The sequence below is a fragment of the Eublepharis macularius genome, chromosome 9, assembly GCF_028583425.1.
Source record: "Eublepharis macularius isolate TG4126 chromosome 9, MPM_Emac_v1.0, whole genome shotgun sequence".
Lineage (NCBI taxonomy): Eukaryota > Metazoa > Chordata > Lepidosauria > Squamata > Eublepharidae > Eublepharis > Eublepharis macularius.
The window spans coordinates 4,368,970-4,394,443 of NC_072798.1; the positions used below are offsets into that span (position 1 = coordinate 4,368,970).

General features: G+C 45.5%; 1 protein-coding gene across 1 annotated transcript; it reads left to right on the plus strand.

Moving 5' to 3' along the window:
* Positions 1–17,532: 17,532 nt before the first annotated feature.
* On the plus strand, positions 17,533–23,945 carry LOC129335454 (tubulin alpha-3 chain-like). The gene is made up of 3 exons (XM_054987990.1): positions 17,533–17,746; positions 22,187–22,335; positions 22,947–23,945. Exons 1-3 carry the CDS (start codon positions 17,569–17,571, stop codon positions 23,922–23,924), a joined length of 1,305 nt encoding a protein of 434 aa, XP_054843965.1. The 5' UTR covers positions 17,533–17,568; the 3' UTR covers positions 23,925–23,945.
* Positions 23,946–25,474: the final 1,529 nt, after the last annotated feature.

Sequence of the window (25,474 nt, forward strand, 5' to 3'; positions counted from 1 at the left end):
GCAACAGAGACGCTTTTTGAAAATTGCCTGGGAAATTTTGACATTTACTATAACAGTTTACTGCTGGTTTACCTCTGGAACTACTATGGGGGAAAGCCTGTGTTGCTATAGGAGATACACTTTGGCTGTTTTATTTCTTTTTATTTATATGATGTACAGATCGCCTTTTCCAGTAGGACCCAAGGTGGATTACACAGAGTAAGTCAAGACAATCTACAGGATTAGAACATCCGATAAACAATGCAATAGCGAGTTTTGGATCAAATCAAGCCTGAGTTCTCTCTAGAAGCTAAAATGACAAAACTGAGGCTACCGTACTTTGGTCGCATCATAAGACCAGAGTCTCTGGAAAATCAGTAATGCTAGGAAAAGTGGGAGGCAGTAGGAAAAGAGGAAAACCCAAAATGAGATGGCTGGACTCAATAAAGGAAGCCACGCCCTCCAGTTTCCAAGATCTGAGCGAGTCTGTTAATGATAGGACGTTTCGGAGGTCTTTCATTCATAAGGCCATAGGTTGGAAGTGACTTGATGGCACATAACACGCACGCACAGCACCTGGATAGTAGAGATGTGGAGCCAACCAGAAATCTGAGAACAGAACTGAAGCCAAGCATAAGTATTAACATGGTGCGTTAAAGACTGCAAAAAGTATATAGTAGCAGGGCTTTTTTTCTGAGAAAAGAGGTGGTGGAACTCAGTGGATTGCCAGCACAGGGGGAGGTGGTGCCCCTGGTACCACATGCGCACACGCAAAGTACGCGCACGCTCCCAGGACCACACAGTGATGTCACTTTGGGTCAGCTGGAACAAAGGGGGAGTTTTTTAAAGTTTATATCACCCTTGGCAAAAATGGTCACATGGCCGGTGGCCCCACCCCCTGATCTCCAGATAGTGCTGTGGTGGCCCCACCCCCTGATCTCCAGATTGCACTGCGGAGGGCAATCTCAACTCCCCTCTGTCTGGAGATCAGGGAGCGGGGCCTCCGGCCATGTGACCATTTTTAAGAGCTGCCGGAACTCTGTTCCACCGCGCTCCAGCTGAAAAAAAGCCCTGTATAGTAGGATCCTACTTACGGTGACAGGCAGTACAAGCTATACACTGTGGCATTAAATAACTGTTCAGAAATCCACACACAGTTCCACGCATCCCAGTGGAATGGGGGGGGGATCCCCTTCCCTCCCCCCCCCAAAGGACTCTTGAGTCTTGAACAACTTTGTGGCAGGCAGAAATGCAAGATACAAAGGTTTGTTGGTCAAGCTAATGGGGTGATTGGGAAAAGCTTCCTCTGCTGAATTTGCCTATTATTGTTATTTATTGTATTTATTTTCAAATGTTTATATATCACCTCTCCGCAGCAATGTGCACAAAGCAGTTCACGATACAGTGAAACAATCCGAATGAATACAAAATTTTCACAAAGCACACAGAAGCTAAAAGCAACCGTTATTTGTGTGTGTTGTGTGCCGTCAAGTTGCCTCCGACGTATGGCGACCCTATAAATGAAAGACCTCCCAAACGTCCTATCTTTAACAGGCCGTTTCTGCATTGCCCCTTGTAACCGCCTTTTCCTCTCTTTCAAGCTGCGCTTTAACAATTCTCAATGGCAACTCATCTTCCGCTTGCAGCACTACGTACTTTTTTGTGTTTTTTAGTTCGCACTGAAATGTATACTCACACACCCCCAAAAGCGCTTTTTAAAAGAGGTTTTCTGGCGCATTTGTCACCATTGACATAAAGCGCCTCCCTCTACTTTTTTCTCTTTTGTGCATGCCCTGTTGTGCTAGAATGCTGGTCAGAAGTTCATGGTGCCTCGAATTCTATTTCCCCTCCCATAAAAAGGCAATGGTTGGCTGTGCATGTACCTGCCAAATTAATATCGAAGTCTTTGATGGAGCCTTTGGAACATGAACGGCACCTGTGCCGTTGCAGATACTGGGCCATTACGTTGTCACTCACAAACGACTATTATGTCTGCTTAGACCATTGAGGCTATGGCTGTGTGTTCATAACACAAGATTAGCGTTATAATGCAACTAGCGCTAGAGCCCATTGTGATTTAATACAACGGGCTCTAGCAGTGGGTGCCAGCCAGCTGGTCTGCAATGCAGAGGGCTACTGGGCTGAGCTGCCCAGCAGCTGGCCGCGAGGCAGCTGGCCGTGCTGGCCAGGCCCCTCTCTTGCCCGCAGATCAGCTGGGTAGAGAGAAAGTGGGTTCGCCTGCCTTCTCCCCGCTCAGCTGAATGGTGGGCAGGCGGGCTGTGCCACCTCCCTCCTTGCCAACTGATCAGCTGGGCAGGGAGAAGGTGGTGGTTTGTCTGCCTTCTCCCTGTCCAGCTGAGTGGCGGGCTTTGCCACTGCCCTTGCCAGTGCTGGGCCAGGCAGCCCCATACTGCAGCAGGCCGCTGGGCCGGGCCGCACCAGGCCCCGAGGCAGTGGGAAGGCCTGGGGCTGCAGTGCCATGTGTTTCTGCTGCTGCAGGTCCTTCCCAGGCCCCCAGAAGTCCCGAGGCACAGCGCTGGGCCTTCCTGCAGCTGCACTGGGACTTTCCAGGCCTCTGGAGTATATAGCAGTGTAGTGGTTAAGAGTGGCAGGACTCTAATCTGGAGAGCCGGGTTTGATTCCCCACTCCTCTGCTAGAAGCCAACTGGGTGACCTTGGATCAGTCTCAGCTCTCTCAGAGCTCTCTCAGCCCCACTCACCTCACAGGGTGATTGTTGTTGTGGGGATAATAATGGCATACTTTGTATACCACTCTGAGTGGGCATTAAGTCGTCCTGAAGGGCAGTATATAAATATAATGTTGTCATTGTTATTAAACCATTTCCCCCCCCCCCCACTCACTTCTTATCCCCATGTACTGTGCATGCGCAGGGATAAGACGAAAGTCATCGGCAACACGGTTTGCCTTTTATGTCTTAGGATTTTCTAGTGAAATAATAAAAAGGTGGGGGGGGGGAGAGGCAAGCCATTAAGTTGACTGAGATGCTTGCCATGAATGCAACACCGAAGGTTTTCACTACTAATGGAAGGGTTTTGCCATGAAGTCGCTATTAGCCAGAGTCAATTTTCTTCCGATCAGCTTTCTACGCGTGTGGCAACAGTTGCAGGCAGGCTTCAGGAAATGAGCAGTGCCATAAAGGAGGAGGGGCAAGAGCCACAGAAAGAAGTGGGTGGGGATTCGTGGGAGGTCTCTTCTGAAGCGCGTCATACGGTTTATATGCATGGCAACGCTGCTGAAAAATGCACTGAAAATCAGCAGCAAAGAAATCCACGGAGCAAGTGCAGTCTTGGAAAATGCACAAAAAAGTTGTAAAAAGTGCAACATGGACATGTCTGGCAAATGATCATGTGTGTAAGGTTCAGGGTTTTTTTTCAGCTGGAACACGGTGGAATGGAATTCCGGAACCGCTTGAAAATGGTCACATGGCTGGTGGCCCCGCCTCCTGATCTCCAGACAGAGGGGAGTTTCGAGTGCCCTCTGTGCCAGCGGCACAGAGGGCAATCTCAACTTCCCTCTGTCTGGAGATCAGGGGGCAGGGCCACCGGCCATGTGACCATTTTCAACAAGGGCGATTTAAACTTTTAAAAACTCCTCCCTTGTTCCAGCTGACCCAAAGTGATGTCATTGGCTCTTGGAGCATGCGTGCACTTTGCGCGTGCACATGTGGTACCAGGGGCACCACCTCCCGCCAAGAGTTGCCCCCTGTGCTGGCAACCCACTGAGTTCTGTTCCACCACCTCTTTCCCCAGAAAAAAAGCCCTGGTAAGGTTGGAAATAAGCCACCACAGTTCCGAGGATGAACTGCTTCTCTTACGACATGCAGAAATGGCCACCGACTTGCTCAGCCTCTTTTATTGAGTACTGCCATCTTGTTGTAGGTCATTCTCTTTTCCTACTGCTTTCCACTTTTCCTAGCAGTTTTGACTTTTAAAGAGACAGCCTCAGTTTTTGTCATTTTAGCTTCTGGGGAGAGTCCAGGCTTGGTTTGATCTTGAACTTACTTATGTGCCTTTTTGGCTGTCCGTGGTATCTGCAAAAATCTCCCCCAGCACCGCATTTCAAATGAGTCAATTTTCTTTCTGTCAGCTTTCTTCTTTGTTACTGCGCACCACTGCGGCTCCATCCAGATGTTAAGTAGGAGATTCCAGTTGGTACGAAACGCTGTGGCTCACTGTTATCAGGAGCGAGCAGGAGCACCACTCCAATTGTGCAGTAACTGCATTGGCTACCTATCAGCTACTTGCTACATTCAAGGTATTGGTTATTACATACAAAGCTCTTCACGGCCTTGGTCTGGCATACCTACGGGACCGCCTCCCTCCCTATGTCCCTCCATGGCAGCTTCGTTCATCTGAACAGGGTCTCCTGCAGGGGCCAGGCTGCACATGTGCAAAATCAACAGCAGCCCGTACATGGGCTTTCTCTGTGGTGGCTCCCACCCTGTGGAACGGCCTGCCTGAGGAGGCCAGGAGAGCCCCCACTCTCCTGGCTTTCTGCAAACGATGCAAAACCGAATTATTCAAAAAGGCTTTTTACTCAGATCAAGGGCTGAATTATAGGGAGGGGGGTCTCAGATGCTTCATTAATGAGTTAGGGACCATAGACTTCACCAGTATGTTGCCTTACATACTAGGTAAAGGTAGAGGTAGTCCCCTGTGCAAGCACCGAGTCATTACTGACTCATGGGGGGACATTGCATCACGATGTTTTCTTGGCAGACTTTTTGTTACAGGGTGGTTTGCCATTACCTTTCATACTACCTGTTGCTTTAAATATGTGCTCCTACAAGCTACCTGTGCTGCACGTTGTCTAATGTCAGCCCTAGAATTGCTTATGCTCCGTTTCAGCATCTCTTCAACTCTGTATTGGAGTCTTGCTAATGCCATGTCTTGTAAACTTGTATTTATTTACCCTATGGCATGGTTTATGAAGTTGTCCTTGATACTGTCTGTATTACTCTCACACTGTGTAATTCACCTTGAGTCTCGGTGAGAAAGGTAGATGATAAATGAGATAAATAAATAATAAAATAAAAGTGAAAATCTTGTTGCCTGGCAGATAAATTTCCACAGGTTCACACATGGTTGTTAACTGATTAACTGCCATAGAACTGTAAGAAAATGAATTTCCCACTGTGTCCCTTGCATTTCCAATGTATACTATGCTTGCTTCAAATTGATACTGACTTGCAATAAAAACAGAAAGCGGGTAAGTTTCTTTCTAGACTCAGTCTGTGAAAAAGCGTTGTCTCTTTAAGAAACAACTTATTGGTCTACGGACAGCTGTGCTCCCCCCCTTTCCCCTGCTTGCTACATAAGCTAGTCAAGGAGGGCTACCATGTAATTTGTTTTTCCTTGGAAAGGAGAGGAACTGAATTCCAAACCATGGTACGGCCTCTGTGCTTGTTATTGATATTTCCTGGTTTTAGCTTCTTCCTTTCCTTGGAGGGTTTAACGATATATGCTTTTATGGCTGTTGTGTTAGATCAGAGGTGTGCTGGGGGTGTGTGTGCTTTGAACTGATTGAACTAAATCTGTAATGTGTGTTCCGTTCACACTTGAGACTCTTCCTCGTACATTGTAGGTGATCAGGAGCCGGGGATGTGGCTTGAGAAGGTGAATGCAAACTGTTCAACACTATCTAAGGAACACAGATAACGTTTTTCCTCTTGCAGTAGTTGAGTGCTGAGCTTGACAATGGACTTGTGCAAGGGGTGTTTAAAACTGTTGCAATATAGGGGGTCTCTTGAAACTCTATCCATAAGCATGTCATAGGGTTGCTAATTCCAGGTTGGAAAATTCCTGGAGATTTGAGGTCAGAACCTGGGGAAGGGATTGAATTCAGCAGAGATGTAATGCTACAGAGTCTACTCTTCAAAGCTACCTTTTCCTCCAGGGGAGCCAATTTCTGTAATCTGAAGGTCAATTTTAATCCTGGGAGATCTCCAGGCGCCACCTGGAGATTGGCAACCCTAGATACAAGTTAGGATTGCAGAATGGATGCTCTCGTAATATAAGGCTGCAGTCATAGGCACTCTTGCCTGGAACAAACTCTTCCTCCTGAGTCAATGAGCAAAGGAACGTCCTTTCTGTATCAAAGAGTTTTGTGCAAATTGTTTCATGGGTTGGAACAGATTAGTAAACTCTTGACCCGAGAAAACTGTAACTTAATCCTTGGGAAGCTCTGGAAACTCTTTCTGGAGGCAAAGCATGAGTGTAACAGTGAGTCAAAGATATCCCTCCCTCCCTGTTTAAATTTTTGTTCTTGCAAAAATTCACAACATGGCCTGGGGCGAGCCTGTTGCTTTCAGCCACTTATCAACACCGTAAGGGTAATACTGGACTGCCTTACAGGATTGTTATAAAGACTTTTGTGCTTGCGGCTTTTCCTTTGCAGTGTTCTTTAATGCAAGGTTGAAGGAAGTGTTGGATAAAGCTTAAAGGGACAGCTGAATAATGAGCCTGTATGGCTGAGAGAGAACAGCAGTATCCAGTGCTTCTCTTGAGGCTAGAGTTGCCAACTCCAGGTTTGGGAATTCCTGGAGATTTGGGGGTGGAGTCTGGAGAGGCAAGGTTTGGGAAAGTGAGAAATCTCAGTGGGGTACAATGCCATAGAGTCCAATGTCCAAAGCTGCCACTTTCCTCAGGGAGACTGATCCCTGTGGCCTGGAGGTCAGATGTAATTCCAGGCGATCTCCAGCCACCATCTGGAGGTTGGCAGTGTTATCTGAGGCAACTGTGAATGTTGAAAATTAGAAACTGACTGACTGTTCTAGTCCCTGTCTGCATTGATTTTGGGCCAGGATATAGCCAGACTAGGCCCGTAGAATCCTTAAGAAAGCAAATAAGTTACTAGTCCTCATGGTTGAAATAGTGCTAAACTCAAGGCTGTGATTATGAAAGGCTCCGTCAATTAGTGGCTGGCGCTTCCTTCTGTCTCTCGGTGGCCCTTCAGTTCCCTCTTCTCAGTTGTATTTCCACTGTATTGTGTTTATGTTTCAACAATTCCTGTTTGACCAAAACAATCTGATGTTTGTTCCTCTTTTCCGTCTTGCCTTTAGGGGTAGTTTTGGATGCTTTTAAAAAATAAAATAAAATAGTTGTGCATGTTTGCAACAGTTAGTGTCCCTTCTAAGATGCTGGGAATAAATCTGAGTAGGGGAAAAGAAGTGTGACTCTTGCATGCATGAATAAAAGTTCACTCCACAGCCTGTCCAGACATTAAACAGACATAAGTTTCCTCTCCTTAAAAAGTTGAAGAGTTTTATAGCTTGTAGATATAGCTGTAATTCAGCAACCTTTAACAGACCTGTCCTGGTTTCAAAAGTCAGCATACAACTCTTTTCAGAATGGATAATTTGGAGAGGAGGGAGATGGGAAGAGGGACCGATATTAAGGTCGCCAGCCTCCAGCTGGGACCTGGAGATCTCCTGGAATTACAACTGATCTCCAAGCTACAGAGATCAATCCTCCTGGAGAGATGGTTGCTTTGGGGTGTAGAGTCTATGGCTTTGTGCCCTGCTCAGGTTCCTCACCTCCCCAGATCTCCCCTTCCACAGACTCTACACCCAAATCTCTAGGAATTTTCCAATGCAGAGTTGGCGACCGTAAAAATACTTGTAATCCTTGGTTCTACCATTGAAGATGGTTGTTTAAAAACTGAAAGATGACTACTTCTGAATGTTTGCCATAGACTTCCATTGTTCATAACTTACAAATCTTTCTTCCTCCCTGATGCTAGTCTTGCCCAAAGGGAGCAAAAATCCTTTTAAAATATCTAAAGTGCATATGGGTGAATCTGTGCAACAGGAATTGGTTTACGGGGGGAGGGGGAGACACATCCAAATTAACCCCAAATCATGAATGTTTTTTGGTATCACAATAGCCAGCCATGATGGGCTAAGTGAATAAAGGAATAGACATTGAGTTTTCTGTATTGTTGAAGGCTTTCACGGCCGGAGAACGATGGTTGTTGTGGGTTTTCCGGGCTGTATTGCCGTGGTCTTGGCATTATAGTTCCTGACGTTTCGCCAGCAGCTGTGGCTGGCATCTTCATAGGTGTGGCACCAAAAGACGGAGATCTCTCAGTGTCACACTGTGGAGAAGATGTTGGCAGGTCATTTATATCTACTCAGGAAGGTGGGTTTGGGCTGAGTCATCCTGTAAGATCTCTGTCTTTTGGTGCTACACCTCTGAAGATGCCAGCCACAGCTGCTGGCGAAACGTCAGGAACTATAATGCCAAGACCACGGCAATACAGCCTGGAAAACCCACAACCACCATTGAGTTTTCTGTTGAACAGCCAGACACCAAAATGTGCATTCTGTAGATTGGTTTTGCAAATGGACAAAAACCGCAGCTGCCTATGCACACATAGGCCCCAACCTTATGGGATGTCCTGCCTGACGATGTCAGGAAAGCATCCACTCTCTTGGCTTTCTGCAAACTATTTGAATAATTTCCAAATAGGCTTTTTTACACAGATAATAGGACCATGATGTAAGGAAACGGTTCAGCGAGATACTTTAGAAATGTGATATGGACTGTAGACTATATTGCTGCATACTGTCTGTTGTTGTAAGCATGCTCCTATTGGATAGTTCTGCATCGTGTAATAGGTTACATCAATTTGCTTATGTTTGTTTCAGCATTGTTTTTCATCTCTGTATAAGATTTCTGCAATCCTTACCCTGTTGTATTGTTTATTGTATGTCTCAGGCGTTGATTGGTTTGACATATACTCAGTGAAAAACATGGACCATAAATAATGTAATAAAAATTACATTATGCATACTGTACACATGAATTACAATTTTTGCCATCCCATATCTATCCATCTATCCTCTATCAATCTCATAGATGCCCTCAACCCCTTCATTCTCTTGCAAATGATCATTGTGTTGGCTTCCTTTCCTGTTATAGTGATGAAGGCGTTGTCTCTGTGCACTGGATTTCTTTACGCTTACATCAGCGACTACTTGAATTTTTATTTTGAAACTGGAGATGCTGAGGCTGTGTCCTAAGTCGATGCTCCCCCTTCTACCATGGCCCTTCGCACAAAACTAAGCACAAAAATTGGCCTTGTACTGAGTTCATCTTTTCTTGCTCATTGTTTGGACTTTTATCCCTTTAAAAATGAAGGCTGACCGTCTTGGCCAGCAGCGGCTTAAAATACCTTTTATTTGTGCCTTGCGCTTTAAATACCTATTTGATGCTGGTGGCAATTGAGATTAAGACAGACATCCTGTTTTGTGCTGCAACCCCAGAAACGTAAATAGAACTAGCCTGAAACTAACTGCAATGAAATCACTTCAGACAAATAAGTGTCTAGTCCTTTCCGTTATCTCAGAGCCTCTGCATCAGAGGCAGAAAAACTGTTTTTGTTGTCCAAGATCTGGGTCCCCGCAACACCTGAAAGACCAACTAGACTTGCAAGGTATGAGCTTTCAAGAGTCAGAACTCCCTTTGTCAGACGACTCTTGAAAGCTCATACTCTGGAAATCTAGTAGGTCTTTAAGGCAGTATGGGACCTGCATCTTGCTCTTCTACAACAGGCCAACATGGTCACCCACCTGAAATTATTTTTTTGGTGTGAAGATGTGTAAAACTGTCCAATTAAAGACTTGGGGATGGGGGGGAGCTTTCCCCTTGTCGACCACTTGCTTTGAAAACCGAGTTTGCGTTTGCTGATTTTCTCCTGGAAGACTTCAGCTTACTCTGAAGGGACCTGGGAGGCTTGTGCAGTGCTAAATAGTGAAGTTAGCTTCTCCAAACAGTTATAAAACACCTGCACATTTTATGACACTACAAATTTCCCAGCATCCACAGAGCCTCGGGGCCCTCTCTGAACCTTGATGACATATGAAGAGGCAGAGGGGCACGTGCAACTGACGGCAAAAGAAAAAGCGAGTGACGGATGAACCTGCAACACCTTTTGTTCTTATAAACACAAGAACGCTCAAGGGTAGGGAGATGCAATGTTAGCCGGGAAGTGTAGTTTAAAAAGACAGAGCCCTGTCAATTTCACCTCTCTGCACAGAGCTGGCAGAGATTGCTCCTCAGAGCCAAGCTACAATAGACGAATTATAGGAGGACATGCACATGAAGGGAGTCGCAATGTTAGCCAGGAAGATGAGCTTTGAAAGTGATCGGAAGGCGGTTGTAAGGGGCATACTAATGGATTTAAATGGTAGAGCAAGAAAGAAGAAAGAGGAGAAAAGACAAGAGATTGAGGAGAAAATAAAAGCCAAAGAAACACAGTTAAAAAAGAGACCAGGGAAAAAGAAAATATACCAGGAAATTAAAATACTTCAAGAACAGCTAACAGCAATGAGTAATAAAGAATTGGAATGGAATCTTAAAAGACTGAATCAAAAAGCGTTTGAGGGCGCTAATAAACCTGGGAAGTACCTGGCATGGCAATTGAAGAAGAAAAGGGAAAAGAAAATAATAAATAAAATTTGTGAAGATAACAAAACGTATTTGGAGCAGACTACCATTAGTAGAGCCTTTTATAAATTTTACGCTAAGTTGTATAATAAGAAAGAAGTGAATAAAGAATCAATAGCGTCATATTTGGAGAAGATCAAACTTCCAGAAATCTCGGAAGCTTGGAGAAACAAGCTGAACAGTGAAGTAACTGACGAGGAAATAAGTAAGGCAATACAATCTGCAAATCTAGGAAAGGCGCCAGGGCCAGATGGACTTACGGCTAAATTTTATAAGGTAATGGCTAATGAACTGGCACCATTCCTAAAAGAGGTGATAAATGGAATTTTAAGGGATCAAAGGATTCCAGCTACTTGGAGTGAAGCGAACATATCATTGATCCCAAAAGAGGGCCAAGACCTGACTAACGTGAAAAACTACAGACCCATATCGCTACTTAACAATGACTATAAAATTTTTGCGAAGATATTGGCGGAGAGATTGAAGGGGTGGCTCTCGGAAGTTATAGAGGAGGAACAAGCAGGCTTTTTGCCAGACAGACAAATAAGAGACAATCTAAGAACAGTGATCAATGCTATTGAATACTACGATAAGCGTTGTGACAAAGAGGTTGGTTTCTTCTTTGTAGATGCTGAAAAAGCGTTTGACAATTTAAACTGGGACTTTATGTTTGCCACTATGGAAAAGCTACAACTGGGAGAAAGATTCATCAGAGCAATTAAGGAAATCTACAGAGACCAGACTGCAGCAATTGTGGTGAATGATGAATTGACTAAGAAATTGACGATAAGCAAAGGAACAAGACAAGGTTGCCCGTTATCTCCATTGTTGTTCATTTTAGTGTTGGAGGTTCTGATGATACAAATACGTCAAGATGAGGAAATTCGGGGAATTAAAATAAAGGACTATTCATATAAGGTCAGAGCATTTGCGGACGATATAATGTTAATTGTAGAGGACCCACTGGAGAATATGCCAAGAGTGATAGATAAGATTAAGGAGTTTGGAGACTTGGCAGGTTTTTATATTAACAAAAAGAAGTCAAAGATACTATGCAAAAACATGACCAAGCAGAAACAACAACTATTAATGGAAACAACGGACTGTGAAGTAACAAGCAAAGTGAAATATTTGGGAGTCGAATTAACTGCAAAGAATATAGATTTGTTCAAAAACAATTACGAAAAATTATGGACTCAGATAGAGAGAGACTTGATTAAATGGAACAGATTGAATTTGTCATGGTTGGGTAGGATTGCAGCAGTTAAGATGAATGTGTTACCAAGAGTAATGTTTTTGCTACAGACAATACCAATCATCAGAGACTCTAAACAATTTGAAAAATGGCAGAGGAAAATATCAGATTTTGTTTGGGCAGGCAAGAAGCCTCGAGTGAAAGTGAAAGTTCTACAAGATGCAAAGGAAAGAGGCGGAATGCAACTGCCCAATCTGAGACTTTATCATGATGCAATCTGCCTAGTTTGGTTGAAAGAATGGATGACATTAAAGAACAAGAAACTATTAGCCCTAGAGGGATATAAAAAAATATTTGGATGGCACGCATATCTATTGCATGACAAAGTAAAGGTCAACTCGATGTTCCTGCATCATTTTGTACGGAGAAGTTTATATACAATCTGGAAGAAGTACAGAATTTATCTACAAGAAGGAACTCCCTTGTGGGTGGTTCCGTATGAGGTGATAGACCCGAGAGCTGTTGATAATGAACAACAATGTTTAACATACAAAGAAATAACTAAAACTGAAGCATCTAAACTTAGAATAAAGACGCAAGAGGAACTATCACCTAACTACGACTGGTTCCAGTACAGACAGATTAGAGACTTATATAACTCGGACTCTGTAAAGGGAGGTGTGCGAATAGAGAATTCGGAACTAGAGCAGACCCTTCTTAAAGAGGACAAGAAAAGAATATCCAAGGTATACCAAGTACTGTTGAAATGGTATACCGAGGATGAGATAGTTAAAACACAAATGGTGAAATGGGCTATAAATTTTAATAAAGAAATAACAATGGAGGCATGGGAATACTTGTGGAAAACTACAATGAAGATAACGACGTACTAATATTAAAGAGAACATTTACAAAATGATTTATCGTTGGTACATGACACCAAAGAAGATTGCGCTAGGGAACTTGAATACTTCTAATAAATGCTGGAAATGTAAGAAGCATGAGGGCTCCCTCTATCACATGTGGTGGTCGTGTGAGGTAGCTAGGCAGTACTGGGGGGAAGTAATAAGAGAAATGAGTGAAATTTTACAATTTCAAATAAATAAGAACCCAGAACTCCTGCTACTAAACTTGGGAATGGAGGGAATTCCAGCCCAGCATAGGACGTTGATATTTTATATGACAGCAGCAGCCAGACTTTTGTATGCGCAAAAATGGAAAGTACAAGAAGTGCCAACTATTGAAGATTGGATCTACAAATTGCTGTACATGGCAGAAATGGATAAGATGACAAGAAAACTGAGAAATCTGGACTCAGGGCAGTTTAACACAGACTGGGAGAAGCTGAAACAATATCTGGAGAAGAAGTGGGAGGTGGGAGGAAAACTGTGGCAGTTTGAGAACTACTGAAGTATAACAAAAGTATAATAGAGGGGGGTGACTTTACCGAGGGAGGAAGAGATAAATGTGAATTAATAAGCAGTTAACAGATTGATATATAAATAGATATATATAGGTTAATAGATAGAGTATTGATAGAAAATAATTAATGATAAGGTTTAAATATAAGGAGTGAATAACTAACAATATTTTCTTTCTTTGCTAAGATTTATATGCACCAAACTGAATGTACAGAAGAGTCAAATTGATTGACTATGTGATGTGCTATATAGAACTACCATGAAAAGATAGAATGAGGAATATATAGAGAATAAGTCAAATTGTTTGATTTGAATGTAAGATTTTTATGGTTCGTGATATATAGAAATATTTGAAACTGGAAAATGGGATAAATTGTTTATCTAAGATGGAAACAAAGACTTACAGTTTGGGTATATAACGAGAAAGGTAGTTAAGGATGTACTGCTTAATATAATAGAGAATGTATATCTGTTTTAGATAGAGGAATTTAACAGAAGTAAGGGAAAAGGGACAAAGGGTGGGAAAGCTGTTGGAAGTCAACAAAAGGGGGGGAAAGGGAGGGGGTTAGGAATGAAAAATTTGGGGAAAATTGAATGTAATGTAAAAATAATGGATTCTAACCCAATAAAAAAATTTTCAAAAAAAAAAAAGAAAGTGATCGGAAGGCTTCGTCAATTTCCCCTCTCTACAGAGCCAGGGAAGAGCTCCTGGGAGGAAATTAATTTCCTCTTTGCCTCCAGAAGGCTGTCAGTTTCACCTCCCCTTCTAGGAGGCAAAGAGGAAATTAACAAACCCTCTGAGGAGGGATCTTTGCTGGCTCTGTAGAGAGGGGAAATTGACAGAGCCTTCTGATCTCTTTTAAAACTCAGCTTCCTGGCTAACATTGCGACTCAAGGAAGGGGACACTGAGTAGAAACAGCTAGCATTGAGTGAGTGGTAACAGGAAAGTTGTTGAAAGAGCCTATCTGGAGCGTGTCCTCAAAACCCTTCTCCAATTCTTGGTAGCTTTTAAAGATAATAAGGCCATCCCCAGTCCTGTCCTGTTGCCTTTCCATTGATGCCTTTTCTTCCCCCCTGCCCAGAACAACATAAAGAACAAGTTCCTTTACTTTGGTCATTTAATGAGGACTATTACTTTACTGTTTTTATTCTTGTGTTATGTTGGCTGCCTGTGCAATCTGCATTATGTTTAGGGCAGCCCATTGGCTTAAGTGGTCTCATTGTGCATGGATCCGGAGTGCAGAGTTTGACCAGTAAAGCCCTTCTGGACACTGGGAGCCAAGCTACAAGAGACGAATTACACGAGGAGGAGCATGTGAAGGGAGTCGCAATGTTAGCGGGAAGGCTTTGTCAATTTCCCCTCTCTACAGAGCCATGGAGATGCTGCTCAGAGGGTTTGTTAATTTCCTCTTTGCCGCCTGAAGGCTCTGTCAGTTTCACTTCCTGTTCTAAGAGGCAAAGAGGAAATTAACAAACCCTCTGAGCAGCCATCTCCCTGGCTCTGTAGAGAGGGGAAATTGACAAAGCCTTCCCATCTCTTTTAAAACTCAGCTTCCCAGTTAACTTTGCATCTCCTTTCCTGTGCTCCTCCTCGTGTAATTCGTCTCTTGTAGCTTAGCTCTGAGTTCTCATTGCAGAAGAACTCTCTCACCAGACTGGGCCCCCGTTGGGCAGGGGGTGCATGGATGGTGGTCCGTGCCCCCCCCCCCAGGAATGGGGTTCTACCTGTAAAGAGAAGAAACATTTTTGTCATTATAGATTTACTCTTCGGACATCAGCCTTCTACTCACTAGGTCCGTGGGACGTATACTCCTTGGTTCCTCCACGGTGCAACTAAATAAAAAAGAACAACAATTAATGCTTTATTGAACATTTACCTTTCCATTGATGACCAGTGTTTTTGATACCAGTATGGTATTTGTTGGATTGATATATATATCTGGAATGAACTGACTTTTGTATGGATTTTATGGATATGATATTTTAACACTAATTTTTATCTATCGCTTTGCACTGTACTTAGAAATATCTTTAAAACTTTGAAGAAATTACAACTGTAGTATAATATTGATTTCTGTCATTGAGGAATTTTTCATTCCAAGCCTGTGGGATGACCTAACAGAGGAGGTGCGCAAAGCCACTTCACTGGCCAGACACTTTAAAGTAGCTTTTTGGCAGTCATTTGCTGACATTGAATGTTGTAGATGGTGGTGTGTTCTGAGATAGCGGCTAGATTGAACTTGGGGTGGCCTGGGAGATGAAGCTGCTTTATACAGAGTCTAATCTGAGACCCGTAGAAAAGAGCAAGAGTCCAGTAGCACCTGTAAGACTAACAAAATTTGTGGTCGGGTATGAGCTTTCGTGAGCCACAGCTCACTTCTTCAGATTCTTACCTTTAAAGCCCTGAGCGGGTTGGGACCGGCATATCTTTGGGACCGCCTCTCCCTGTATGTTCCCCAGAGACCGCTTCGATCAGCGGATAAATGTTTACTGGTGGTCCCCGGCCCTAAGGAAGCCCGCCTCGCTTCAACCAGGGCCTTTTCAGTCCTGGCCCCAGCCTGGTGGAACGCTCTGTCAATGGAGACCCGGGCCCAGCGGGATATATTATCGTTCCGCCGGGCCTGTAAGACAGAGCTGTTCTGCCAGGTGTTCGGTGGTTGAAGGGGGCGGTGACACGTCGGCCTCCCACCTTTGGGGTGGGGGGTTCTCCCCACCATTGCACTTTAATGTACTTGGTTAATTTATTTTATTATTGCTTATTGTATGTTGATTTTAGAATTGTTTTCTTGTTTTTGTTGATTTTAGCTGTTGTTCACCGCCCAGAGCCCCTGAGGATGGGCATTTTATAAATCGAAATAAGAAATAAAAAATAAATAATAATAAAAATGCCAGACATTGAGACCAGTATTGTCTAGTTGGGATTGGAAGAAGCTTTCCAGTAAAGGAAAGCCTTTGCCAGCCCAACCACTTGATCCTTTGAAACTGGATAGATTTAGGTGGGCAGCTGTGCTGGTCTGCAGTAGAACGGCAGGATTTAAGGGACACCTTAGAGACCAACAAGATGATCAGGGTAGAGCCTTTTGTCTTTTCGAAGCTCATATTCTAAAAAACTTACTGGTCTCTAAGGTGCCACTGAACTCGAGTCCTGCTTTTTTAACCTGGAGATGCTAGGGACTGAACCAGGGGGCTTCTCTACACCAGCGGTCCCCAACCTTTTTGGCACCAGGGACCAGTTTCACGGAAGACAATTTTTCCACAGACCGGGGGTGGGGTGGCGTGGGGAGATCGTTTCAGGGTGATACAATTGTGCACTTTTTTCAATTATTACATTATATAATGAAATAATTATACAACTGTGCGGGCAGGGGGCCAGTGGCGCTTCACTCTCCCGCAGCGGCCATGCCACTGGAGGAGAGGAAGAGGCAGGCAGAGGCAGACCGGGGCAGGTGGCAGGCGGCGCTCAGGGCGGCTGGCTGCCCAGCAGGCCTGGTGGTGACCAGAGGAGGCAGAGGCAGACTGGGGCAGGTGGCAGGCGGCGCTCAGGGGGGCTGGCTGCCCAGCAGGCCTGGTGGTGACCGGAGGAGGCAGAGGCAGACTGGGGCAGGTGGCAGGCGGCGCTCAGGGGGGCTGGCTGCCCAGCAGGCTGGTGGTGACCGGAGGAGGCAGAGGCAGACTGGGGCAGGTGGCAGGCGGCGCTCAGGGCGGCTGGCTGCCCAGCAGGCTGGTGGTGATATATAATGAAATAACTATACAACTGTGCGGGCAGGGGGCCAGTGGCGCTTCACTCTCCCGCAGCGGCCATGCCACTGGAGGAGAGGAAGAGGCAGGCAGAGGCAGACTGGGGCAGGTGGCAGGCGGCGCTCAGCGCGGCTGGCTGCCCAGTGACCCAGCACACAAAGGCGCAAGGGCAAGGCAGGGCGGCGGCAGCAGCTCCAGCAAGCGCAGCCACACCGACCACAGCACGAGGCAGCCACTGCGCGTGTGTGCTGGCTGAGAGCAGGAGGAGAGGCCCAGAGGCATGATGGGAGTCAGCCGGCCAGGCGAGATGATACTTCTAATGAAAAGTGCAGGGCCGGCCAGGCGAGGTGTAGCCACCCCTCCCAAGATGGTTACTGCCCACCTCGCCTGCTCCCTGGAGCCGGCTCTGCACTCGCCCGCCACTCACCTCCTGTGCGGCCCGGTTGCTAACAGGCCACAGACCGGTATTGCTCTGCAGCCCGGGGGTTGGGAACCCCTGCCCTGCACCAAGCAGCTTCTCTGCCACTGAGCTATAGCCCCAGCCCTTTCCCTCTTGTTCATTCCATAGGAATTAAAGCTGCCTTTCAACAGCAATGCAGCTACAAGATACTTACATGTTGTTTGTTGTTTTGGTTGGTCCAAATAAAAAGGTGTTTCGCTGCTGTTTTTTAAAAAGATGTATACAGACGGCTTCCGGTTCTGTCTCTTTCTTTCCTTTCTAGAGGGAATGCATCTCTATCCACATTGGCCAGGCTGGAGTTCAGATGGGAAATGCATGCTGGGAGCTCTACTGCTTGGAACATGGGATCGAGCCAGATGGGCGAATTCCTAAGAATCGGGCCTTTGACGGCGATTCTTCATTTGGAACATTCTTCAGCGAAACAGGATCGGGAAAGCATGTCCCCAGAGCTTTGTTTGTTGACCTTGAACCATCCGTCATAGGTAAGATGGGGTGGGGCAGATGTCCATTATGTCCATAGGCAGATAACATTAGTAGAGCATGTGTCCGCCATATTGAATTCTCTTTTTTTCCCTTGCTGCTTGGGAGTAGGGTCTTCTCTACACAACAGGCAGGTACTAGAATTCATAAATCAAAATGGAAACTGAGTATATTACTCGAGTACTTCTCTCTCTGAGTCTTTCTACACGAGCTGCCTTGGCACGTGTTTGTCAAGTGTAGGAAGATGCAATGTTCGCTGGGAAGCATAGTTTAAAAAGACAGACCAGGGGGAGATTGCTCCTCAGAGGATTTGTCAATTTCACCTCCCCAGTCTAAAACTGTGTGGGATGGCAACCAGAGGGCAGCGAGGAATGGAAAGGGGCTGCAGCTGCTTTCCAGAGCCAGGCTTGGACATGGAGATGTTCTAATGGGCTGAAGTTTCCCTTCTGGCATTTCACAGCCCTGTCACACAGCTCCAGTGTACAGCAAAATCTTTGCCCTGCCGCCAGCTCTGTCTTCTTAAACTACCCTTCCTGGCTACCATTGCATCTCCCGATGCATGTGTTCTTCATGTGTCAGATGTCTTGTGTAGAGAGGCTGTATGCCAGGGGTGGTCTTAAGTGATTCTGCGGCCCTGGGCAAAGGTTCAGGATGGGACCCCAGGCTCACGCAAGCCCTAGAGGTGGTGGGTATATGTGACTGGTGGTGATCAAGCTGGCCAGACACTGCCCAGACCCCAATGGGGCAGGTGCCAAGTGGCTACCAATGCAGCTTGCTCCCCACTCCTTGAGCTGCAATACAGAAGAAACATTTCTGGTGCAACTCCAGCTTAAGTGGTTATCTTATGTGCAGGATGGAGGCATTGGCTATAACAGAAATAGTGGTTGGCTGTGCAGCTGATTGTACTTGTTTGTAATAGAAAGTTCAATGGGACTAGTGCCTGACCCTGTGGCTCAGTGGAAAAGCTTCTGCTTTGCTTGCAGAAGGTCCTGGGTTCAACCCCCAGCATCTCCAGTTAAAAGGACCAGGCAGTAGGTAATGTGAAAGACCCCTGCCTGAGACCCTGGAGAGCTGCTGCCGGTCTGAGTAGACAAGGCTGGTCTTGATAGAGCAGAGATCGGACTCTGTACAAGGCCACTTCACAGGTGCAGTCAAGATTGGGCCACCAGTCTGAGCTGCTGCTATGCAACATTGGTGCCTTTGCGAGAAGAAGAGACCCTTGAGTTCTTCTCTGGCCAAATCCATAGAAAATCCAATCGTGTGCTTCAAGGCTTAGGTTGTAGGATGTTCGGAAATGGGGAGCCAAGTTTTTTTTAAATTGAAGCTTTATAAATACTAACAGGGCTTTTTTTCAGCTGGAATGCAGTGGAACAGAGTTCCGGCGCCTCTTGAAAATGGTCACATGGCCGGTGGCCCCGCCCCCTGATCTCCAGACAGAGGCTGTTTCCACATGGCTTACCTTATTCTGCAAAATAGCGAAATCTCGTGCGAAATCTCGCGAGAAGACGCTGTTATCATGTCTTCTTGCGCGATAACAGCATCTTCTCATGTGATAACAGCGTCTTCGTGTGAGATTTCCCATGAGATTTCGCTATTTTGCAGAATAAAGTAAGCCGTGGGGAAACGGCCAGAGAGGAGTTTAGATTGCCCTCCACGCCACTGGCCACTGGCGCGGAGGGCAATCTAAACTCCCCTCTGTCTGGAGATCAGAGGGCAGGGCCACCAGCCGTGTGACCATTTTCGCTGTGGGCGATTTAAACTGAAAAAAACTCCCCCCTTGTTCCAGCTGACCCAAAGTGATGTCATTGTGCGGTCCTGAGTTCCACCACTGAGTTCCACCACCTCTTTTCCCAGAAAAAAAGCCCTGAATACTAACATACAATAAGAATTAGTTACACAGGTAATGATAAAACAAATAACAGTTATGTTTACAGATATATATATAAGCAGGTAAATATCATAATTTAGTATACTATCAGTCAAGAAAGCAGAAATAAAGGTGAGTTTTGTTCCTTTTTACAAGTCCTATAGATTAAGAATGTTATGGTACAAGTGATTTGGAGGATGTAGTTCGGTGTCCTGTCTATGTAATCAAAGAAAGGCCACCCTTTTTCGTAAAAATGTTTTAGAGATGTAGGAGTAGAATGCTGGTGTAGAGCGTGTTATTTTTTTAAATCATAAATGGATCCCACACTCTGGAAAGCCAATGATTTATTGTAGGGGACATTTGTTTATTGGGAGCCAGTTTTTTTTAAACTTTTTATTTTTTCAGTTTTTCATTTTTTCTTGAATACAGATAACAGTGAAATGAGAAACAAACCTTGGAATGTACAGAAACAACAATTCAGACTATGTAATAGGTTACAAGTTCAGTGCAAGGGGCGTGACAAGAAAGTAGACTCATACTATAGCTAAGAAAGTAAAGGTAGATATATCATCGTTAGGAATTTAGTTAGTGTCATATAAAAAATTCAAAAAAGGCACCCATCGTGTAAAGAATGACGACTGGTATTGAGGCTTATCGCTAGAACGAAGATGGTCCGCAATGTTTTCCATGGTGAAAACACCCCACACCTTTCAATACCACTGATGCAGTGTTGGAAGTCTATTTAGTTTCCAGCAAGAAGCTAGAAGCATTTTTGCTGCAGCGAGTAACATAAATATTATTTTTTTCCGAACCAGTGTTATGGCGGGGTCTACCCAGAGACCAAGTAAGATTGTTTCTGGAGATTGGGAGCCAGTTTTGATGGGGCGGGAGGAGCTGGGAGAAAGCGAGATGGGCAAGGTTTGGGGCCTGTTCTTAAGTGGGGGGGGGTCCTGAGTACCAAGTCCAGAACCACTGAGCCCATTTGCCCCATGGTTCCTTCCCTGCACAGAGCACCAAAGAAGGCTCAAGGCACCAGGTGTGCTCAGTCTCCGTGCCCTTTCTTTTTCATGTCTGGGCAGGGTTGCCAATTCAGTCTGGAAATTCCTGAAGGTTTTCATGTGAAGCCTGGGGAAGGTATGTTTTGGAGATGGGGGGGCTCAGTGTGGCATAATGCCATAGAGCAGGGGTGGCCAAACTGCGGCGTGGGAGCCACATGTGGCTCTTCTAGACATATTGTGCGGCTCCCAGAGGTCTCCGAGTATTGCTGTGGCCATACATTTTATTTTAGTCTAGTTTATTTCCCTCCCTTCCTTTCTTTCCATGTCTTTCCCTCCTTTTTCCTTTTCTCCTTCCTTCTTTCTTCTCATGTCTTTCATATTTTCAATAAAAATATTGGGGTTGCCAAGTCTGACTCAGAAAATACCTGGGGGTGAAGCCTAGCAAGGATGTGACGTCACGTTTGTGACGTCACTTCAAGCATACTGCACCAAAACCCCACCCCTTTCTGTGATGTCACTTTCAGGACACTCCTCCAAACCCACCTCCTCATCTGAAGTCACTTCAATGCGTCATGTCTTCTGGCTCTCAAACATCTGAGGTTTATTCTATGTGGCTCTTACATTAAGCAAGTTTAGCCACCCCTGCCATAGAGTCCACCCTCCAACACAGCCATCATCTCCAAGGGAATTGATCTCTGAGGTATGAAGAACAGTTGTAAAACTGGGATATTCTCAAGCTCCACAAGGAGGTCCACCTTGTCTAAAACACCTCTAAGATCCTGGATCCTGTAGGTGAAATGCGAGCTTCTCCTCCCTATTTAAGGTAGCATCTGACGAAGAGAGCTGTGGTTCTCGAAAGCTTATGCTACAATAAAGTTGGTTAGTCTTAAAGGTGCTACTGGACTCTTTACTATTTTGCAACTACAGACTAACATGGCAAACTCCACTGGATCTTACTTCAAAAGACATTTATGCCCTTTATAACGTGCATCTTTCTGCAAACATACGGAATTAAAGCCTCCACTTTGGACAAGGCTGAAATCACATGTTTGTGAAGACACAAGGTCTAATACTTGCCAAGTTTCATAGTTTTTTAACAAGTTTAAAAGTCGATGGTTGTTGAGGGTTTTCCAGGCTGTGTTGCCGTGGTCTTGGCATTGTAGTTCCTGATGTTTCGCCAGCCACACAGTGTACACAGTGACACTGAGAGATCTCTGTCTTTTGGTGCTACACCTCTGAAGATGCCAGCCACAGCTGCTGGCGAAACGTCAGGAACTACAATGCCAAGACCACGGCGATACAGCCCGGAAAACCCACAACAACCATCATTCTCCGGCCGTGAAAGCCTTCGACAATACATCAAGTTTAAAAGTCGATTGAGCTCAGGTAGGCTGGAGATGTATGGGCAGCTGAGAGGGGGTGTGTGGGTGGTGGGTAGCAGCTAAATCAGCAGGGGGACTTTACAGGGACGTTCAGTAGCCTCCCACAGGCTGACTGGCCTCTCCAGTCAGCCCAGCTGCCGATGGCTGTTTTGTATGCCGTGCAACTCTGTGACTGTGTGTGTGTAAATTTGGCAGACGAGATCCGCACCGGAACTTTCCGCACCTTGTTTCATCCTGAGCAACTCATCAACGGCAATGAAGATGCAGCAAACAACTACGCTCGAGGCCACTACACCATCGGGAAAGAGGTCATCCAGCCAGTGATTGACAGAGCCCGTAAGATGGTAAGCAGGGGCAGACTTTTGCGGAAGTTGGTTTGGAAAGCGGAATAGCAGCTTTCGGGGGAAGACAGGGAAGCAAGTCTGTTAGTGCCAGAGGCAAAATGGATAGAGTCTTGCTGTCAAAATTGTATTTACTTATTTATTTCATTCAATGTATATTTCACTCTCTGGCCATGTGAACATTTTCAAGAGGTGCCGGAACTCCGTTCCACCGCGTTCCAGCTGAAAAAAAGCCCTGAATAATACCACTGGTCCATAAGGGTCAGCATTAGTGGCTCTCCAGTGTCTCAGGCAGAGGTCTTTTCCATCATTACTTACTACTTGACCTTTTTTGGTGGTAATGCCGGGGATTGAACCTGGGGCCTTCTGCATGCCAAGCGGATGCCCTCACTGAGCCACATCTTCTTGTGGCAATTTCTGTGAAGTGTGTACTTCTGTGTATGTTCCCTAAATCTATTGCCCGCTGCCTACCTTACAAAGAAATATACAAAAAGACACATTTCACAAACAGGAGGTTCTTGGGGGCTTGTACTGAAATGAACATGGTGTTTTCAATAAGCAGAATTTCACTGCAAGTCCAAATCGATATACTGAGTGCCTTTGTCTGTCTTCAGGCTGACCAGTGCGATGGCCTACAGGGCTTCCTCGTCTTCCACAGCTTCGGCGGAGGCACAGGTTCAGGTTTTACGTCCCTCTTGATGGGACAGCTCTCGGTCGAATTTGGGAAGAAAGCCAAGCTGGAGTTCTCTGTATACCCTGCCCCACGGATCTCTACAGCAGTGGTAGAGCCCTACAACTCCATCCTGACCACCCACACTACACTGGAGCACTCGGATTGCTCCTTCATGGTGGACAACGAGGCCATCTACGACATCTGCAACCGGAATCTCAATGTTGAGCGTCCAACGTACATCAACCTCAACAGGTTGATTGGGCAGATTGTGTCGTCCATCACCGCTTCCCTGAGATTTGACGGTGCCTTGAATGTCGACCTCACTGAGTTCCAGACCAACTTGGTGCCCTATCCCAGGATCCACTTCCCGCTGACCACTTACGCCCCCATCATCTCCGCTGAAAAGGCCTACCACGAGCAGCTCTCGGTGCCGGAAATCACCAACGCCTGCTTCGAGTTCTCCAACCAGATGGTGAAATGTGACCCTCGCCGAGGCAAGTACATGGCATGCTGCTTGCTCTACCGAGGCGACGTGGTGCCCAAAGACGTCAATGCTGCTATAGCGGCCATTAAAAGCAGGAGGTCCATCCAGTTTGTGGACTGGTGCCCAACAGGTTTCAAGGTGGGCATCAACTACCAGCCTCCTACGGTGGTGCCCAGTGGAGACCTAGCAAAGGTGCAGCGAGCCGTCTGCATGCTGAGCAACACGACGGCCATTGCGGAGGCTTGGGCCCGCCTGGATCACAAGTTTGACCTGATGTATGCCAAGCGGGCCTTTGTGCACTGGTATGTTGGGGAGGGCATGGAGGAAGGGGAGTTCTCTGAAGCTCGGGAAGATATGGCCGCTCTGGAGAAGGATTATGAAGAAGTCGGGAGGGATTCTGCTGATGAGGAGGAAGATGAGTATGAAGATTACTGATCCCTTCAAAAAAGATATGCCCTGAGAGCCCAGCAGGGGGAAAGTACCTGTTTAAAATGAATGTCACAAATAAAAATAAATAAGCTGAGATATTAAAGTTGTGCTCTTTTCTACAACAGTGAAATAATGCTGAACTCCAAATCCTAGGGTTGTTTTTTTTTGTCGAGGTAGATTCTAAAGGGCTTACCTAAATCTGTCCTGTCATACCATATTATGATACTATCATAGTATTTTTAACAAAGGATTATCGCAAATGCTCGTCACACCCATGTAAAACTACTGGGCTAGAAATATCGGGTCTGGTCTCTAAATGCTCTGCTTCATTCAAGTAAGGCCAATTGAATTCAGTAAGCTTTCTCAAAGTTGGTAACTGTTGCCATGCAGGCCTGGAAGTATTAAATGTATTGTTTTTCGACTTCTAACAGGAAGCTGGAAATTGTAGAGTCAAAGGAGCTGTGTAGAAAGCTACCTTGCTGTCCTTTGACTGGTACATTACACTTGTGTGTGTGTGTGTGTGTAATGTGGCATCAAGTTGCAGCCAATTTATGTGACCCCTGCTGGGATTTTCAAGGCAAGAGACTAAAAGAGGTGGTTTGCCATTGCTTGCTTCAGTGTAGACACCCTGGTCTTCTTTGGTGGTCTCCCATCCAAGTACTAACCAGAGCCAACCCCGCTTTAGCTTCCAGGTTGGGGAATATTTATTTGGAAAATTGCTCTACCATCTCTCCAGGGAACCGGGGCAAGGCAGCTTATAGAACAGGGCTTTTGTCTTAAAGATTTTTTTCCTCTTAGGTGCTAGCCCTCATGATGTTTGCCACCCTGGGGACCCAATTTGAGTTGTAGGCAGCAGGGCTTTTTTTCAGCTGGAACACAGTGGAACGGAGTTCCGGAACCTCTTGAAAATGGTCACATGGCTGGTGGCCCCGCCCCCTGATCTCCAGCCAGAGGGGAGTTTAGATGGCCCTCCGTGCTGCCAAGGTGCGGAGGACAATCTAAACTCCCCTCTGTCTGGAGATCAGGGGGCAGGGCCACCAGCCATGTGACAATTTTCTCTGAGGGCAACCCACTGAGTTCCACCACCTCTTTTCCCAGAAAAAAGCCCTGGTAGGCAGCATAAAAATATTTTAAATAAATAATATATTTAAATGTTTTAAATAAATAATATATAAGGAATTGCCCTGACCTGGGTAGCCCAGGTGAGCCTGATCTCGTTAGAATTCAGAAGCTAAGCAGGGTCAGTCTTGGTTAGTAATTGGAAGTGAGACCTCCAATGAAGACCAGATTTGTAGAGGCAGACAATGGCAAACCATCTCTGTTAGTCTCTTGCCATGAAAACCCCACCAGGGGTCGCCATAAATCAGCTAGGACTTGAGGGCACTCTCCACCACCTCCATAAGGGATTAACAGATTAAAACAGTTCTTTTTCTGTTGTAAATTGAAAACATAAAAATTATTAAAGCCCAGCATTCAAAACCACAACAGAGCACAAAACACAGAGCAGCAAAAAATGCCTCTGAAACCTTTCTCAGGCTAAAAACAGACTATAGTTT